This window comes from Bidens hawaiensis, unplaced genomic scaffold (assembly GCF_021521415.1).
Source record: "Bidens hawaiensis isolate Kalapana, Puna unplaced genomic scaffold, B.hawaiensis_p1.1 tig00419641_1, whole genome shotgun sequence".
Classification (NCBI taxonomy): domain Eukaryota; kingdom Viridiplantae; phylum Streptophyta; class Magnoliopsida; order Asterales; family Asteraceae; genus Bidens; species Bidens hawaiensis.
Window position 1 is genome coordinate 41,832 of NW_027504920.1, and position 20,092 is coordinate 61,923.

The 20,092-nt window shown below is 34.8% G+C and overlaps 2 protein-coding genes and 1 pseudogene across 2 annotated transcripts; 1 reads left to right on the plus strand and 2 right to left on the minus strand.

The window, feature by feature from the left end:
- Positions 1-7,307: 7,307 nt before the first annotated feature.
- Positions 7,308-9,912, plus strand: LOC143609452 (WAT1-related protein At2g37460-like). The gene is made up of 5 exons (XM_077084206.1): positions 7,308-7,501; positions 7,603-7,665; positions 7,748-7,823; positions 9,441-9,592; positions 9,690-9,912. Exons 1-5 carry the CDS (start codon positions 7,308-7,310, stop codon positions 9,910-9,912), a joined length of 708 nt encoding a protein of 235 aa, XP_076940321.1.
- Positions 9,913-12,683: 2,771 nt separating this feature from the next.
- LOC143609453 (putative pentatricopeptide repeat-containing protein At2g01510 pseudogene) lies at positions 12,684-15,201 on the minus strand (annotated as a pseudogene).
- A 1,016-nt stretch (positions 15,202-16,217) lies between these two features.
- LOC143609446 (uncharacterized) lies at positions 16,218-19,249 on the minus strand. Its single transcript, XM_077084199.1, has 9 exons — positions 19,081-19,249; positions 18,838-18,940; positions 18,589-18,701; positions 18,335-18,403; positions 17,367-17,482; positions 17,238-17,292; positions 17,009-17,129; positions 16,720-16,862; positions 16,218-16,486 (listed from the first exon to the last, which is right to left on the minus strand). Exons 1-9 carry the CDS (start codon positions 19,225-19,227, stop codon positions 16,388-16,390), a joined length of 966 nt encoding a protein of 321 aa, XP_076940314.1. The 5' UTR covers positions 19,228-19,249; the 3' UTR covers positions 16,218-16,387.
- Between the last annotated feature and the right edge of the window lie 843 nt (positions 19,250-20,092).

A 20,092-nucleotide genomic window follows, 5' to 3' on the forward strand; every position in this document is an offset into this window, starting at 1 on the left:
GGTGTCAGCCATGGAGGTGATTAGGGTTTTTTAAGAGAGTGATCGGAAAGAGCTGTGCTCTGATACCACAATTGTTGGTATTAGAGATTAAATGCAGGAGATAAAAGAACACAATTGAAAGCTCAATGGTAATTTTGATTTAGGTAAATTCTTGAGTACAAGGACTGAATACAACTGAACTATAAATAGGAAAGCAAACATAACGAACTAGAGGTTTTTCAGTTTGACTACAACTTACTTGACCTATTATTCAGCAACCTAACAACCAAATACTAAAATAACAAACTGAACGTTAACATGCACGTGGGCATATCAACAGTATTATTGAGCTTAAGTCCATGCACATGTACCATGTGAGCTTTAACCACTGAGTTTGAATTATTCTTCATTAAGGTGCACAAACCGATTTAAAACTCAAAACCGTTTATGAACCTACGGTTTCAATCGGTTCCAAACCGATTTCTACATAATCAGTTTCATACTGATTTGGTTTCGGTTTTCAATTTTATGATCGGTTCGGTTTTGACTATAACCTTCGCATATGAAAAGCTATGTTTAAACTTAATTTGATCAATGTTTGAGCTATACCATCGACTATGGTTTAAGACAGTATAATAAAATACTAAAGCGGAACCCCTACCTTACACGGCTATTTGGAGTTAGACGCCTAAGGTTGATCGGACAACACTTCTACTTCACTTTGTGTACTAACGATTACACCGTCAGAACTTCGGCTTTGGGAACCGGCTCGTGGCACGACTTCCTATGTGAAGTGTGTGTATTAGAGGGTGTTGTGGGATGCTGTTGTGCAGGGCTCAAACTCCTCTTTTATAGGCAAAACTTCAGAGTCCATCGCGTATGGCGATGACATTTCTGAATGGTCATCGCGTATTCGCGTAGGCGCGTAGCGCGATGACTAAGCAACATCGGGCGCTGTCACGTGTGCCCGGTTACTTAACCTAGTCGTTGCGTATCGCGATGACTCAAAGGGGTGTGGCCATCGTGTAGTGGATGGGAAAAACTCAGATTTTTCTCCTTTAATTTTTGAAGTTGACAGTTGTGATCCGAAAATTTGAAATATTACACGGTGAGCCCAATGGGTATGCAAAATTTAAGACTTCATACTAAAGAAATGGACCGAGTGATTTAAAAAATAAATAACATTGATAATATTACTAAAAATATATTAAAAAATAAAATAAAAAAGGTTGTTTAACATAAAAAATTTGTATTTTTTTTAATACATTGTTCCTAATTTACCTCGGCTCCACTTCACTCCTTCAGTACCGTTGATTAGTTACTTGAAGTGAGATAATATATATGTTGTAATGGAAATTAATAAATTTTATTCTTTTCGAGTGTGCGTACGAATGTTTTAACTTTTAATAATGTAAGGGTTCATTATTAACAAGGGTGTTGTGAATAATCAATTGTTATTGAATTAGCACGGATTCCTCTGTTGTCTTTTTGGAATGATTACAAGTTGAAAACAAAAAAAGGATTAAGAAAGGGAGAACATATGACAAAGTCTATATATATATGACAAGTAAATCAAACAAATATTAGTAGAAAGATGATCATAGATTGAAACTATTTTCATATATACTGAAATAACTAACAATATATATCTAGTAAAAAGTTGATATGCGAGTACCCTATAGTGCCTAGATGAAACACGAGTGAATGAACGTAGATATAGAGATAGCTAGTAATAGCTAGCTAAAATATCAATATGAATTTCAAAGTTATCTTTATAGTTAGTTAGCTGGTTCAAAGAAAGAAGTGGGTAGAAGAACACAATATGATTACACAATTTATATGGTTCAAAGATTCTTTTTAATACCTAATATTCTTCTTACAAAGTTTATATAGTCAAAGAACTGATTACACAGTTCATATGATTAGTGATAAATTGATTGATTAAATGTTGAAACATGATTCCTGCAAAAGTAATTGCTCAATTTTAAAGATTCTTTGGCATACGTTTCGTATTATTTCTTATGCAGTTCGTATTGATTACTTTTTTATTTTTATGATTTTTCAAAAAACTACATGCATACGATTTGTATTCTTTCTTATACAGTTCATATGGTTATGTTAGATTTATATGATTCGTATGAAATGTTATACGTCTCGTCTTCCATATAATACGAATTGCATGTATACAAAAGAATATGACTCATATATATAGTTTTTATAGTATACAACTCGTATAGTTTTCCATATGATTCGTATGTAGCCTATGATAAAACGGGAAAATAACGTCAAATGTGTGTAAATGGTGTATCTATAGCAGAACCCTTTATATATATATATATATAATATCTAGTTTGAGTCTTTTCACAAATATCATCATCAGAAATCTACATCAATGCACGAAACACATGTATCAGGAGTGCTATCTTTCGTGAATAAATTGCGTACTTCAACTTTTAGACATGATTTAATTAACATAACACGTACGAAAAGGATCCCGGCCTCGTGGACCCAACAATTTCTCATGATCGTACATGTCAAAATAAGTTGTCTGGTAGGTAAATTAAATTAATAAAACCCTAGCTAGCTAGCTAAACTATAAAAATACTTGGAAAATTAATTAACACGTGATATGAAGATCAATCGAATCTCCGAGTACGTATTTTTAAACATGAGCCAGAAATAAAACATATATGTAATGTAATTTAAACATGAGATCTTATTATTATACGACATCTACGTACTCCGGAGCACTTTCGTTTATCTCCGTTAAATTGATCTCGGGTACCGCAAAATACGTGGGTTTGGCATCTCCGGGCATGATTACCAAACACGACTGATCTTGCGTATCCGTCCGGTTGTAATTAGCAGGTTGATCAGGAGGTGAGATAATAATAATATCATGATCATCTAAGTAGCCGGAGAGCTTCCGGAAAGAGAATGCGAGAAGCATGAGTGCAAAAGTGATCAGGGCCACCCAACAAGTATAGTGACGGTGGTTGATAAGCTACCGCCGGCGACGGTGCTATAGCGTAAACTGCAGCAGCCTGCATTGAGGGATTATTATTATTATTATTATTATTATTATTATTATTATTATTTGGAAATACAGATATAAGACATACACCAACTAATTAACTTTATAGGAATGCAACATCAAATTAAATTAAATTAAATAAGGGGCTTCGAGAAGCCCCTTATTCATAGTTGTATGTGGATGCCCGTTCTTTGGTGATCTTCAGTGGCGACTTGCATCTTTACCGATGCGCTTAGGGGGTTTAGGCCTTTTTTCGGCTCATGATGTTAGGGTTTACGCTTTTGTAGCGTCGAGGGCTCAGTCTTGGAAGCTACAGAATCACATCTTAAGGAATAGCGGAGTTGTCGACCTGGACTCAGATTACGTGCAGGCCCTGGAACGCCTAAATGGCGCTCTCCCAGACTTTGACATTGCCGGTTTCTCTAATAAGGACACCGCCCCAACAAAGCCTCAAAAAACTTTGGCGAATACCCTTTTTGGCAAAATCGCTCAGAGCCTGGGAGAAGTTTTTGGATTGTCCCCCCGACAGAAGGCGGTTATTGAATGCTTACAAGGTCCTCATGCCCAAGATTTTCTGACCGGTATCCCGATTGATGGCTTGGGCCAAAGCATGTCTGTGGTCGAGTATAGGGCCATTCTTAAGTACCGTTTGATGGTCCCAATGTACCCAGAAGACGAAACATGTCCGATCTGCCGTAAGGCTTGCCTAGATAAATTCGGAGAGCATGTGGTTCATTGCAAGGAGATGCATGGGTTCAAATACCGACATGATTGGGTGCGGGACGTTCTTTGGGACATCTTAAGGTGAGCTGGGATATCAGCTAAGAAGGAAGCCCCCTTAAACTTCCTTACAGACCCCACGGAAGGGAGATCCACTCTACGACCGGCAGATTTGCTCGTCTTTGGTTGGGCCGGGGGAAAACACGCTTGTGTTGACCTCACAGGGGTATCTCCCTTAGCTGGTTTGAGGGATAATGGGTTTGTAGCTGGGCAAGCAATGAAAAGGGCTGAAACGAAGAAGGTGGAGAAACATACTAAAGCCTGCAAAGAGAACCAACATGTTTTTGTCCCTCTGGCTTTTGATACCTTTGGCTCCTTGGCACCGGAAGCTATCCGTTTTCTAACCAGGGTCCAACGGGTTGTGCATAGCAATGTGTCGACTCCTAAGGGGCAGAAATATGTCTTTAGCATGTTAGGGCTTGCAATTCAGAAAGGGGTGACGGCGCAGCTTGTTGCCCGCCTACCTGCTATGTTGATGTAATATATATGTTTCTATATAATGAAAGAAGTATTTATAATTAAAAATAAATAAATTAAATTAAATTAAATGATTTTGTAATGTCAATGGCATTATAAGCCTATAAACTTTTGAAATAAGCATAATTGAATGTGTAAACATAAAATATATTATTGAGTTTAGTTAATTTAGTAAATTGATTGCTGATTGGTTGAATTTTATTTATTTTTCTTTTTAGATTATTTTATAACTGGTCAGATTTGTTTAGTAAGTGTATAAATTAAGTATAGAAGAAAAAAAGAAATAATAAAAACGAATACATAGTAAATATAAAGTCCTATATGATGCATTAATAGGGCATATATATTGGTTTATCATCTTTTACAATTTTTTGTTTTGATATTTTTTTAAGTCATACCAACCACACAACTAACGTACTCTCTACTGTCATCAATCATATGAACTTGAATTTACATCAATATGACTAATCTATCAATTTCATTTTCGTTCTCTCTTTATACCAAAAAATAACAAAAGACAATATCTCTAATAAACTATTTTCTTCACCTGTCTACCTTCAAATATATTTTTTCGTTTCCCGCTTTTTAAATAAAACTGCAAGCGATGAACATGATCCTAAGCAAAGACTCCTCTAAAAGCAAAACTACATAATTAACACATTCCAACAGCTCTCTCACCAACAAGTCATGTATGCGAGGAACTTTACACTAAATAGAAATAAAGTCCCAACCCATGGCAGCCACTATGCATCTAGTGAACACATCGTCTATCATATCGTTTCACGATCTGACTCGCACAAAGCACATTCGCGATTTGAAACCGGAATGGTTCTGGCTTCTAAAGCCTCTTGACTTACAAGAATTTATACATCTTTTAGCAGTAAAATATCTCCAAATAAGCGTAATATCGATAAATATATTAGAATAAATAACCACTAATGTTTATAATTTCTATCTATAGGTAAGTATAGCTCTAAAGATTAAAATCAGCTGATATATGAAGAAAAACAGAGATAAACGGTGAAAACAGACTCAACATACCCCATGGTAAATCAAAACATGACCATGCTTAGAACATACGACTATAAATTAAGGTTTGATGATTCTTAGTCATTAATATAAGCTTAATGACTAAGCTAAGGCTTTACTTATGGCTTCTAGCTTCTGATAACACTTGGTCAAAACCTTCTTATGGTTCTTAATTGGTTAAACTTGCAAGTACAAGATTCTGTTTGGCTTTCTTAGCGACGAAACAAGGTAGAACTTCAAGAACACATGATTTGGGATTATGTGTGTGTTTTGGATGATTAGAAACTGATTTAAATGCTTATATATGAAGGTCCATGACATCTTTATTTACAATGCACGAAGTCTGGATAGAAATAATCGGAGATATCAAATCGCTCGTTTTCTTTGGTTTAGAAATAGATCCAAATATGGATCGATAGATTGGTTAAATCGGTGTAAATTTACTTTCATGTATTTGTCTCTCTTTGTTTGGTTGTGCACTGCTCTCCAGCTTGTGGAGGCAGGGTGTGGTTCGGTTGTTTTTGTTGGGTTATAAAAGGTCATTGTTTGTTAAAAAAAGATATGATGTTGGTATATGCAAATAAAAGCTGCTTTTTAGACTAACATAGGGAAACACAAAGTAAACCTATGCTTCATCTTTCTTCTACATCTCCTTCTTAGAACTAGTTACAGAAAGTTTAAGTTGCACGCACCCATTCTTCTCTCTGATGAGCTAGTGTTAATGATTTTCCATTTTCTTAATTACTTCAGAAGTTTAATTAAGGGTGCAATTACAAAGTTTTATGAAAGGGCTCTCAGGCTTTAGGTCCGCCCATATAATATAATGTTGCATTGTTGTGTATAAAATAAAATATAATCATTGTTGTGGACCAACTCACATGGACGGTGGACCCACTACCTTATGTATCAAATGCTGTACCAAAAGCAAAACATGTTGTACATCAAGTTGGTTACTGTTATTATTAGATTAGAATAGAATATATATATATATAGTTCACTTTTATTATATAATAACAACGTACAATACACACGTTCTTTGTGAAATTAATGCAACACCCTATGTCAAAGCGAACAAACCATCGAGTTTTCAGACAAAAGAGAAACATTTAAACCTATTTAATATTGCAATAACCAAGATATTTAAGCTTGTAACAAACGGGCTTCATTTGTCTTAAATTGGAATTTAAATGCACAATATTTCTTTTCATGACATTAATTGAGAAGGCTATGGGAGCGACAAGTGAAAACCACACCTACGCATGGTGACAATCAGGCAAAACAAATAAGAATCACTGTTAATTGTGCATAGAAGCGGGTACATTTACTGCCTGAGCCACCTAGCTTGTTGATGGGAAAATTCACCGATTGAACCATTACCCAAGCAACTGACGCGGCATTGGCAACTGCAACACACCCGTATGGGTGGCGCTGAACCATTGCCATAATTAATCGTAAGGTCATCCACTAACCGAACCACTTCTTAGTGGTTACTAGGCCGATTCGAGCCATGACCACGTCGATTAGTTAGAATATTAAATGTTTAGACAAGACACTTCGGTGTTTGGTTTTATAAATTAATTTACTAATACTCTTAGAAAACTAAAATTTAAAAATAAAAAGACTTTTAGAACATAGAACTTATTACATACTTTTAACAGAAATAAATAAACATTTCTGATACGATTGTTAAATAGTGATATTTATGTTAGATATAACTAAACATTTTTAACACGATCGATCGTTTATATATATGACCGCCCGTTAGAAAAAACTGGTGTTCTTTAAATTAATTATTTTCCAAAAAAAAAGGGTCATTTCTTACAGTCAGAAAATAGTATTTTCACAAATATAAAGTGTCCTTTTTGTTAATGTTTAAAACCGGAGGGGTACCTGGTAGTTTCTTCAGAATTTAATATACATATATATTTATAGTATAGGGTTGTGAACTTATGATATGAGTACTAATTTTTGAGTTGTGTCACTTGTGAGTTTAAAAGAATTGAAATTAATGGCGAAAATCACTGAAATGTTTAGACAGAGCTTACCATTTATATTAGTTATCTTTCTGCAAGTCGGATATTCAGGCATGGATATCATTTCGAAGGTGGCGTTAAACGACGGAATGAACTCGTACGTGTTTGCCGTGTACCGGCACGCTCTGGCCACCATTGTGATGGCACCCTTTGCCATCCTTCTAGACCGGTCTCTCTCTCACTCTCTCATATATATATATATACCTGAATTTTTTTGTTGATTTAATTAGTTTTGGTAATTATATATGTAAGTTAATTTTGTTGTAACAGGGAAAGGATCCCGCCAATGACCCTTGGTATCTTTGTTACGCTGGTGTTCCTTGGCTTACTGGAGTAAGTATAAATTAACATTTTCCTTTCCTAAAAGCAAGAAATTAATTATTAAGTTATTTGATATGAATTATTTGTTTCACAGACCAGTTATAAGCCAGAATTTATATGTTCTCGGAATGAAAGCGACAACAGCAACCTTTGCCGTCTCAATGATGAATGTTCTCCCTCCTATGACCTTCGTCATTGCTTGGATTTTAAGGTTAAAAATAATAATTGATAAACAAAAAAAATATATATAAATTAACTGTACGCATTATAAACAAAATTCTCCTGGTATAAACACGTACAATATTATAAACAAATATACACCTTATTTATTTGGTTTTTATGTCTTTTTATTATATTCATATATTCTAGCTTTCTTACTATTTGTAGTGGTTGACTCCTTGTTATTTGGTTTTTATGTCTTTATATTATATTCTTGCTTTCTTACTATTTGTTGTGGTTGACTCCTTGTTACGGTCATTAACCGGGGTGTTAACCCGGTTAACATGCAGGCCGGGTTTCGGGTTTTTAAAAACAAAAAACTAATTAACATGCAATCTGACCCTATTAAGGTTCAGATCTAGATTTTAAGGTTAAATAATAAATATTGATTGAAAATGTCACTTTGAATTGTTTGGGACTTATTCAAGTGTCACGTACACACATAATATAAAGATGTTCTTTTATTAATTAATTAAGTATCTTATCAAAAGATAATGAAATCGATCTGTTTTAAGTATCATTGCAAATGGCATAATTAAACATACAAAATTATGAAATCTGTTTTAAGTATCCCTGCTACACATTCAAGAATCTAACGGAATTTATTTATAAAAGTTTATAGTATAATTGTTTCTGCATTTTATATAAGGTACTAGACGGGTGCTCGCGCGATGCAGCGGGTGTTTGAACCTGTTAATAACGTACAAATATAAGTGTTTATGGTTCGGTTAAAACCTTGAAATCGTTTAAATCGGTCATTTGTTTAACTTCTTTTTTCTTTTTTCTTTTTTACTTTCGGTCTGTTGGTCGGTTTCAAAATTTTCAAAACGTAGTGAACGGTTGGTTCGCGGTTTATATCGGCAACCGGCATATGAAACCAGAAAAGACTGTAAATAAACCTAATTGCAATATGATTCCTTTTGTAATATTTGTTGTTATTATTTCACGTCTTAGATCTTCTATTAATATTTACCGTTTATGTTGCTAAAATTATCATTTTTTTTTATTTATGATCATCTCAAGTATCATATTATGTTGGTTTTTAGTTAAAATTGATGGTACATTTAAATTACTAATTATTTTAAACTAAATTTATTATTAAAGTTTAAACTGTGAAATCAAACTGGAGCCAGGCCGTTAGTAACAATTCGCTTTCAACTTTCAATGGTTGAGTTTGGTTTTGGACGAGAAAAAATCAGTATTAACGGTTGGATATGCTTCCTTGGAGCAGTGGAGGGAACTATAGCTGGGTTTGTCATGGAGAGGGGCATCAGCTGGAACTCAACACTGTTCGCTACAGTATACTGTGTAAGCAATTAAGCATCTCTACTCTAATTACATTTGTTACCGTAATCTGTACTTAACATATATAGCTAAGCTAGGTTGGGATAACTATATATTATTGTGACATAATTAAGGGCCGCTGTTGGTCATAACCATCTTTGTCAGTTAAGCGTGCCAAAGAGTCACAATGATTGGGGAAAACCAAATTCTTGTACGTACGTATATATATATGTATTGTAAATCACAAATTAGTTAACTGACAGTATTCATGTACGTTGTGGCAGGGAATAGTATGTTCGGGACTTGAATACTACATTCAGGGGCTTCTTATGAGAGAGAGGGGTCCGGTGTTTGTGACCGCCTTCACACCTCTCAATATGATTATCGTCGCCATTCTAGGCGCGCTGGTTCTGGGCGAGAAACTATTTGTCGGAAGGTAATTAAAAGATTAAAAGGAACTCATATATATAGTTCATAGTCATCTTTATAAATACATATGCATTTAATCGTTGATTTGATTGTCTGGCATGCAGGGTTGTTGGAGCAATGGTGATTGTTGCAGGACTGTATTTGGTTGTTTGGGGCAAAAGCCAGGAACACAAACTAATTTCGTCACCTGAGGTTGCTCCATCAAATCACCCGAGTCCCCTCCTGGAGCGCATGATCAGGAGATTACCAAGGATATCGAATCATCCAACGAAATTCGTGTTGTTGGATCAACATGATAATTTAGATATTAATGCATTTTATCGGTAATTAATTGGTTTTAGCATTAGTCAACTTTGAATATTGTTCCTCTATGTTTACTGCTGCCTAATTAATTAATAGATCGCTTGAAAAACTTCTTCTATACTGGATTCAGCATCGTTTCCGTATCGATTTATGTTTCAAAAGTGATTTTATTACATGCACGTATTTATAATTGACAAAATTTGTTGTCAAATTTTGTTTTTATTTTCGATAATAACAATTTTGTACATGAATACTAATTCATCTTTTACTGGTGTATGTTGTAAACAATATCCAAATTAGCTGTTAAAAAAAACTTGTGTATACCGAAACTAAAACACACTAATTTTCGAAAACGACTTTGACACATATTTTAATGCGGAAAATACGGTCCTAAAAATTTCTTCTAACAAATACCACAACTTGCACATACAGACCTTAAACAATAATTGACAAAACCCAGGCCCGGCTTCGAGAATTGAAAAAAAAATTGGGCCGAAGGCGAAAAATATTTTGGGCCTTAAGTAAAAAAGAGGATTTTGTTGGGTTTAAACAATTTAATTTTTAATTTGGCTTCCTTAGTTATGATTTATGATTTGGGTTGTATAAAAAACTATTGTATAAAAAATAGGCTTAAAAATGCCTCAAATGAGACTTAAAACCACAACCTTTGGGTTGGAAGTCATACCCCTTTGCCACTAGACTAAGTTAGTTGTTATCTAATTAAATTTAAACATTAAATATACACATCGTTTTTCATAAAAATACATAATTATTTTTTTAAAAAAATTTCGGGCCTAACGGGTAGTCGGGCCTATGGCCGTCGACCACCCTGCCATAGGCCATGGCCGGCCTTGACAAAACCTCTCTAAGACAATGCATAGTAGAGCGCTTCCCCAACCCAAAACGCCCCCAAAGCGGCAAGAACAACCCCCCCCCCCCCCCCCCGGCGGGGGGGGGGGGGGGGGGTGAGTCGGAAGGGGAAAGATTGGTGATGATTGAGTGGTGGTTGATTTATTTGTTTTTTAAATAATAAAATAATAATAATAATGGGATAATGATTGGGAGGGGGCGTTATATATCCACTACACAACTTTTGTGTATAATGCCCCTATGATGATGCGACACCATATAACGCACAACACTCTCATATGGGCATTATTTACGACACACGGTCTAAGAGGTTTTTTTTTTCATAAATGCATAGAAAAGCAACATAAAAAATATTCCACAAGTATGTTGATTAGAGTTGACTTGTGTATTTTAATGTCCGTCCCGAGCACTTGATCTTCGTCATACGATTCCAACATTGGAACGTCACCTAAGGTATTATAACATCATGATAGGTATTAGTATTACTAAATCAACGTATAACATCTCTAACAAAAATTTCAAGAAATGTCAAAAACATACTTTGCCCGACAAGGTTGAGTCATAGATTTTAGACTTCAAGAATAATCTAAATTTGACAAGTTTACGACTACCACAACACCAGAGGTACCATTATGATCAAGTCATTCCCTTTTAAATGCCAACTCGTTAATCAAGCATATCACCTTTTTCAGAAAAAAAAAAGAAAAAAGAATATCATATGAATATTTGCATGCTACATAATTTGTGGACCCAATACCAATCCATATAGATCCAGTGAAAAAGTTGACAATTGATAAACTGGTATAACATTTGTATGTTAAATCAACTATATTATGGCCTTGATTAATCTCCTTAAACATACTTGTTGGACAACAACTCTAGCAACTCATGTAACTCGTTAAATTTGTGGACCCAATACCAATCCATGTAGTGTTTGAAAACAAAAGAACTCAAGTTTGAGAGCTAGCTTTCACACTTTCCCTTTTCTTTCACTAAAATTTCCATTTTTTTACTTCTTGGTGGCCCATATATGATATATTTATTGTTGTTAATCTCTTTGTTTATATTAAGATTCTTTTATATATCTTGTATATAGTTTTCTTTAAACAAAACCATAAAACCCAACTAAAAATGGCAACATAAAAGCCTATTTAGCCAAATAGACTACTTATGGGTCATCTTTTGGTTTAATTTTAAACATAATTTTATATTTAAGGTTCATTTTTTTTAACCTTTGTACAGGGTCCTCGTGGTCCCTCGTTTTCTCAGAGACGGTCATGCAAATAAAATGTTATCAATTAACGTCTCATAACTAATTTGCATATTGTCACACCCTCAGCCATAGCGGCGGAACATGTCGGGCGTGAAGTTGATTGCTCTTTTTCAACTCTTTAATACATATATTTTGCAACTCGTTTTCATTATACATTGTCACACATGACATTATATAGTACCAATAATTAATCAACTCTTTTTCGATAAATGGGTCATTTTGAGAATTTCCCCTTAAAATTAACCATGCATGATGGTGTCTAAAGACATAATTGCCCCTAGAATGTCTTAATCTTATGCATTATGACTTGTACCTAAAGCAAAAATCTTACACCTCTTAAATTGGCAATACACCATATCGATCATGATATTGATATGAGAAGTTTAACTCTTTCTGCACCGATGAGGAAATGATTACAAGTCAACTTAGAATGGTTGTGAAAGACTTTATAAATGATTGCATTGAAGGTAGATTTTACACAACTGAAGTAGTGGGTTACCAGTCAACATAAAAAGTTTGTGAAAGACTTTACTAATTCAAAGTCAATAAATTTAAAGACAAACTAAAAAGCTACTAAACATCAAGAAAGCCTACATATTCAAAGCCAATAAATTTACTAATTCAAAGCCAATAAATTTATCATAAAGATTTGTGTATGTTTTATAAGGTATTCAAAGTATGTTCATAATTACTTGTTATGACATTTAGATTTGCATTAAACAATGCATTCACCAATAATCTTCACATGAGCAACAACCATCTCTAAAATGATGAAACCGGCTCGAATCCCTTACTACAACATCCCTCCCAACAATCTTGGAAATAATCTTGATTGCAGCGTGACAGTCGACGCATGTTCTCAAGTTCTTCATCACAACAATTGGTGATCCTTCTGGTGCATTAACTAGCGCAAACGCGATTGCTAGCCTCTCAGTATGATATTTAACAGATTCCACCTTAACTTCCTCATTCACATTTTGAAGAATCACACTTGTGTCGGGTCTATACCCTTCTTCTTCCATCTTCCTCCATAAAGCATCAATCTTTTTCCTAATAACCTCAATTTGAGGATGTGTTCTATCATTTGCAGTAAAAACATGAACATTATGGTTAACTTCAACCCAACTGTAAGCAGTTACCTTCTTAACCCCCCTATCTTTCATCGCCCTTTTAACTTTACTAACATCTTCCCATTGTCCCGCTTCTGCATATATATTAGACATATTCACATACGGTGCAGCATCCCTCAAAACCTCCATTTTAAATAACGCATCCGCGACCCGTTTAGCAAGATCTTGATTCTTGTGAACCCTGCAAGATCTCATAACAGAAGACAACATGATTTCATCCGGCTCAAACTGCATTTCATTCATTAACTTCTCTGCTTCATCAAACTGTCCACATCTGCATAATAGATCAACCATGGATGCATAGTGTTCTCTTTTCACATCAACTTTATATCTTTTCATAGATTTAAAATGAGCAAGGCCTTCATTAACAAGCCCACGATGGCTACAAGCGGTTAAAACACCCAAAAAGCTAACCGAGTCTGGTTTAAGTCCTGACTCAATCAGCCCATCATACGTCCTTAACGTGGCTTCACCGTTACCCTCTTGTGCATAAGCAGAAATCATTGCATTCCATGAAACAATATTTCTAACCGGCATTTCATTAAACACTTGTATCGCATCTTTTATGTACCCACATTTCGCATACATGTCTAATAAAGAGCTACCACAAAACACATTCGACATACAACCTAATGTGATCATAACAGAATGTAACTGTTTACCTAACGAGAGAGATGTCAAGTTAGCAGAAGCTCTTAAAGTGCTTGCAAAAGTTGCTTGATCACCATAAACGTAAGCCTCACACATTTTCTTGAAAAGATGAAGAGCTTCATCATAACAACCTTTTTGAACATATGCAGAGATTATAGCAGTCCATGGAACCGAGCTGCCAATGGGTAGGCTTGCAAAGATCACATTCGCATCCTCAAATCTATCACATTTTGCATACATGTCTACTAACGCATTGCCGACTAAAACATCCAAATTGGCCTCTGTAACCACGGTCTGCGCATGAATTTGTTTACCTAAATTCAGATTCATTTCAGTTGCTGCAAGACTCAACATTGTTGCAAACGGGAACTGTTTTCGGTTAAAGTCAGTCCACTGTAACTCACTAAACACATTTAAGGACTCGTTTAACCGTCCAGCCCAGACGAATCCAGTGATGATAACATTATACGACACGCAATCTCGAACCAACATCTCATCAAAGAGTCGTTTTGCATCGTGTAGGGAATCATGCTTTGCGTAGAAGTCAAGAAAGGCGTTCGATACAAACACATTCCACACAAAGTTTGATTTAATAACAAGCGCGTGAAACTGTTGACCAAGCGGAACATCATTTAGGCCCATACAGGCACACACGACTGCTGCAAAAGTGAATTCAGACGGCCTTACATTCCATCTTTGCATTTGTATAAACAAGTCTATCGCTCGAGAGTTAAGTCCGTTATTCGAGTATCCTGTTATCATTGCATTGAACGTAACGGGATCTTTTATCGTCGTCTCCATGAAAAGTCGATTAGCCAAGTCAAGGGTGCCGGTTTTACAATACGCGTCGACTAAACTGTTGCAAACTATAAGCGTCGAATTAAACCCGAGTTTAACGATATGGGAATGCACTTGAGTTAATGTTTTAGTTTTCACCAGTGTTTCATGACAACAAGACAATAGTGTTGCAAATGTGACATAATCTGGAACAGTTCCCCACCTGCACATTTCAGCATATAATTTAAAGGCTGCAACAGGCTGATTATGCTGCGAATACCCGCCGATTAATATCGTCCAAGAAACGACGGTTCTGACCGGCATTTGATCGAACAGGTGTCGGGCATGATCGAGATTGCCGGTTTTACAATAGCCGGAGATTAAGGTGTTGAGAGAGTAAGTGTTGGTGTGAGGCATTTGGTCGAACAGTTGGTGTGCCTGGGCTAGTTGGCCTGAGTGGACAAGGTGATTGAGGTGGAAGTTGGAGTGTGAGGTGTGTGGGTTGAAGCCTCTTTTGACTGCTGTAGCATCAACTGAATATGTGACCATGGTTTTGGTGTGTAATAATAATGATAATGATCGGCTGCTTCTTTTCATATTGTATTTACTCATTGCGGGTAATGGTTCGTTCCATTAGGGATGCTTCGGTAGGCAATGTTTCCGAATGCTCAAAGATCAACAAATGGGAGCGGAAAACACGTTTGTCTGGACCTTGCTAAGCGAGTGGCATTGAAGGCAGAATTAGGGAAAGTACGAGAAAACTTGCTTGAAGAATCAGCACGTTTTTGTCCCTTTCGCTTTTGATACATTTGGTTTACTTTTAAGCCGTGTTCAACGGGCTTTGTTTTAGTAAGATTGGTTTACTATCCAAAAGGGGGTTACGGGCTTGCGGCGCAGCTTGTTGTTCGTTTACCTGTCACTATGTTGTAATCAGTTTATTTTTTTTTAATTGAAAGTTTCCGCGGTTAATGGATTTTGTTAGGTTTTTTGCTCGATGGTCACTACAAGTCCAGTTTTCACCGCTCGTTCGGCAAATATCATGAGTTCGGCAAATCACAACATTTTTTCAACTAATGTCATGAATAGAAATTACAATTTTGCTAACTACTTAAATTCTAGTTTAATACAAAAACTAAACTATTGTGTGAAAAAAATTAACAAAGCTATATCATTAAAATATTTTTACCAATGTTTCAGCTATTATTAATAAATTTTCATACACATTAAAATATTTTTACCAATGTTTCAGTTTTTATTAATAATTTGCATACAAATGCTTATGTTATATACACTAAAAACACATATAAGCTAATATGCTTATATGATATATTAACCTTTCACAGTTTATGTATGTACTATGTAATGTAACATACCGAATACAAGTTCTCTAATCAAACTAAATCTATTCATAACCTTTATCTAGATTTCAGCTGAGCAAATAAACATTGCATATCAACAACTTTCGTATATTTTTGCAGGTTTCAAAAAGTGAATCATTCATTTTATTTCCATCTGATCTACTGTTTATCAATATATAATCACCTCTCATTTGTACTTGGGTGGTGTTTTTTTAACCTGAACCTGTTTTGAATCGAACCCAAACATGCTTTTGACCTTCATACACTCAGTAACTAAGAAAGGTGTACTTGACAAGAAGTCGAACCACATTTAAGTTTGTACAAATTAAACAACGACCAATCCATTACTTGTTTCTACTCTCTTTTTCAAATGTGAAATTTACCACCATCAACCTCCTACCAGGTAATGTTATATCAATGTACAGACTCTGTCATTTTCATCATCTCAACAGATTGTAGGCTGGTAAATCTTTCACACTTGTCGCATCTTCGATTGCAAGCTCCCTCTCTAGTTGTGTCCTTGTGGATTTTATAACCTCCTACAAAAAGCATAGAAATAATTAGATACATGAAATATAATAGTTTTAACCGAAACAAAAATGAGTCAAACGTAACTAAAACTGTATTATTTTATGCATACCATCTCCTAACTCATTTTTGTTAAAAAAAACAAAAAAGGACCGTTATTGTAATAATAATGCATCACTAATCATATATTTTTTTTGGGGAAAATGGACAAAAATGAACATTAAGAAATTTCGCAATTGCTTACATTAAATTCCATATATGAAGCACGCCTCGCAAGCCAATGAGCATCCATGAGCTTAAAAGCCACACAATAAAGCTCATCAAAAGCCGATTCATCATTACTAAGAAATTGCAAGAAACGCACCCCTGATAAAGATGTTGGTAATCCTGAAGACAAATTAGTATAATACATTAACAAACGTGTGATTATATCAAATCATAATTCTACTAGTTCACCGAATATATTAATACATTATACAATCTTAAAAAAAAAATACAGTAAATGGTATGTTGAAGTACTTAGAAACTTATACCTGATTGAATATCCAACATTTGCACCAACATGAACGAAATATTGATACCGGCAACAGCAAAAGGATACTCCCATTCAGCTCTGTTTCCTTCTTTTTTGTTTAAAAGGTTTTGAAAAGCTTCCTGTTTTCAACAAAATCACAATTATATTACAAATTCCACCCTTCTACTTACACACAAATTATAATAATCTGCACATAAGTTATCGAAAATAGTATTCAAGTAACGAACCGGATACGTGTGGGCAAAGAAGATAAGATTCTCTAGAGATATGAATCCTCCACCCCTGCAAATAATACTCAATGTTTATTAACATAACTAACTTCGAAATAAAATTTAACATATAATTATATACATTACCTGAAGTCAGTCGAAGGATCGTTTCCTTGCCACCCCATATCTTTCCAAGCCTCTGATTTAAGTCCTGGGAGTTCTCGATTTGGATAAGCTGACCGCCATAACTGTCTAAGTGCATCCTGCCACCCGAATTGAATAAATTAGTTCTAAAAGATATAAGAAAATGAAAATTAAAGGCGAACAGTTTGGGTCTACTTATATTTGTATTTATAAAATTAAAGGCGAAAGTGAAATTGCACTAATTTTGACGTTATTTTACTAATCTCGTGAAAATAACATTAAAATCAGGCATCATGTGGTGGCGTTGATAGCCGAAAGACAAGGGTACATCATACTGCACCAATCGGAGGTGTCCCGATGGTTGAGTGTTATGTGCCTTATGTCCAAGGCTTGATGCAAAACTACTATCGAGCCGGGGGTCTCACCGGAAGCATCCTCTCTATTCTTAAAGGGTAGAGGTAAGGCTGTCTACATCTTACCCTCCTCAAACCCTACCATAGCTTTGCTATTGGTGGGATATACTGAGTACGATGATGATGATGATGATGATGATGATGATGATGATGATGATGAAAGGCGAAAACTTCGTATCAGATCGTTTGTTTGGTTAAAGTTAGACGAACATACACGAACATGCTCTGTTCGGTTCGTTTACAAGCCTACAAAAAGTACCAATTTCTTACATTTTAAAGTAAAAAAAATAAGAAACATCTTTACTTATAAATACACCAATTCAGGTTTTGATTTGTATTTAATTTATAAAAAATACATCTTTATGGCGTTACTTTTTTGGAATACGAAAAATACCAACTTCTTACATATCAAAGTAAAAAAGAAACATCTTCACTTATAAATAGGCCAGTTCGGGTCATGATGTGTATTTAGTTATAAAAATTGCATATTTTTGGCCTGTATTTTTTGGAATATAAAAATTAACATTTTCTTACATATTAAAGAGAAAAGAAACTTACTTGATGCTCCAAGCAAGAACCGTCAAAAGGGACCTCCAATCTTTTCTGCAGACTTCTGAGTCTTGATTCCTGCGCAGAAAAGAAAGTAAAATATTAAAAACGAATAAGCGCTTAATAAATGATAGATGTAGCTCTATGATTCAAATTGAAATATGCTCAAATGAATTCAGAGCTAGCTTTGTTTGATGACAACTGACATCTTATGTTTCATGATTAGTTGTTCGTAAATGTTTGCATCACATATTTGAGTATACCTGTAACGGGGTGAGTGATGGTGGAAGAAACTTGTTTGTGGGTCCACTTCCTATGGTTGAAGGTAAAGTCAACACCCGTGCAAGAAATGATCCGGATCCAAGCACAACTCTTGCTACAAAAAACACATTGCTCAGAAATTATCACTAGATATTGCACCAGAAACACATGGTTTTATTCAAAAAAATAGGATACTGAAAATGCAAAACGCCTGTCCATTTGTTTTGTTAGAAAATTGAAGTAATGAATACCTAACCATTGAGCCCATTCGGAAATGATGTTAGAGAATAGAAACGTCCAGTGGAGGCGTTGTTTCCTTTTCTTATCATACAAAATATCTTCAAGCTTTTGTACCTGAGATGCAAAGATACTGATTATATATACTTGTTTATTTCATTCTTCTCATAAGAATATGAGGTTTAAATGATCTACTTCTAATGAGAATGAAAATTAAAAAAAAGTAAAATAATAATAACAATAATAATAATAATAACCTGCAAGTGGTTAGGTTTGTAGTCATCACTTGTGCCTAGTAAAGGTTCTTTTAGGTCATCTAAATCTGCAGCAGCTACAAAATGGTCGTTCTTTTTACCATCAACATCCCCATGATGTAGTCTTCTCCTCATTGTTTTTGATGTCATTAGTACTTCAATTTTGAATTTGCTTTTTTTTTTTTTCTGAAGCCTGTACAGATGAATGAAAAGTAAAATAAGGACCTAAAAATTCATGTAATAAAGATGAGATGAAGTGTCAACAAAGGAACATTGACACTTGATATTATTTTTCGAGACAGAATGTGGTTGATAAAGAATAATAATGAATATGATATGGGTTGTAAAGAAGATTAATTAAGATAGTAATTTTGATCCCCTTAGAAATAAAATCAAAATTAGAAGCAACGTGGTGATGATGTTAGTGCAAGCGAAAGAAAGAATTAGTTTGTAAGATGAGAAAGTTGAATTATTTAAAAGAGGTATTATTATTATTAGTATTATCCCCCCAACCAAATCAACTAAAACTAAAAGCATTATAATTGATAAGGAAGCAGCAGCAGCAGCAGAAATCTAGTAATAATTAGAAGCCACCCAGTTGAGAAAATGAGAAAGATGGAAGGTAGATTAAAAAAACAACTGATATTGGGGAAAAAGAGTTTGAAGTTAAGGATGAAGTTGAATTGAGTTGGCAATGAATGAATGATTGATTGATATTCATATGATATAGAAGAAAAAGCAATTACGAGGAAAGAAAGATCTTACTTACCTTATAGCACAGATCAGATCCACGAAACCCTATTCCTATTCCTATTCCTATTCCAAGAAGAGAAACAAACCCAACCCCTTTCTTCTTCTTTCTCTCTCACCTCAACCAAAGCTATTTATTTTATATATATTATACTGACAAATAAATAATAGCAAGGTATCTTTGGAACAACATACACACACTCCCTAATTATACACCATCTTTATCCGTCTATAAAGATCCATTTCCACGATAAGGTTACTTGGA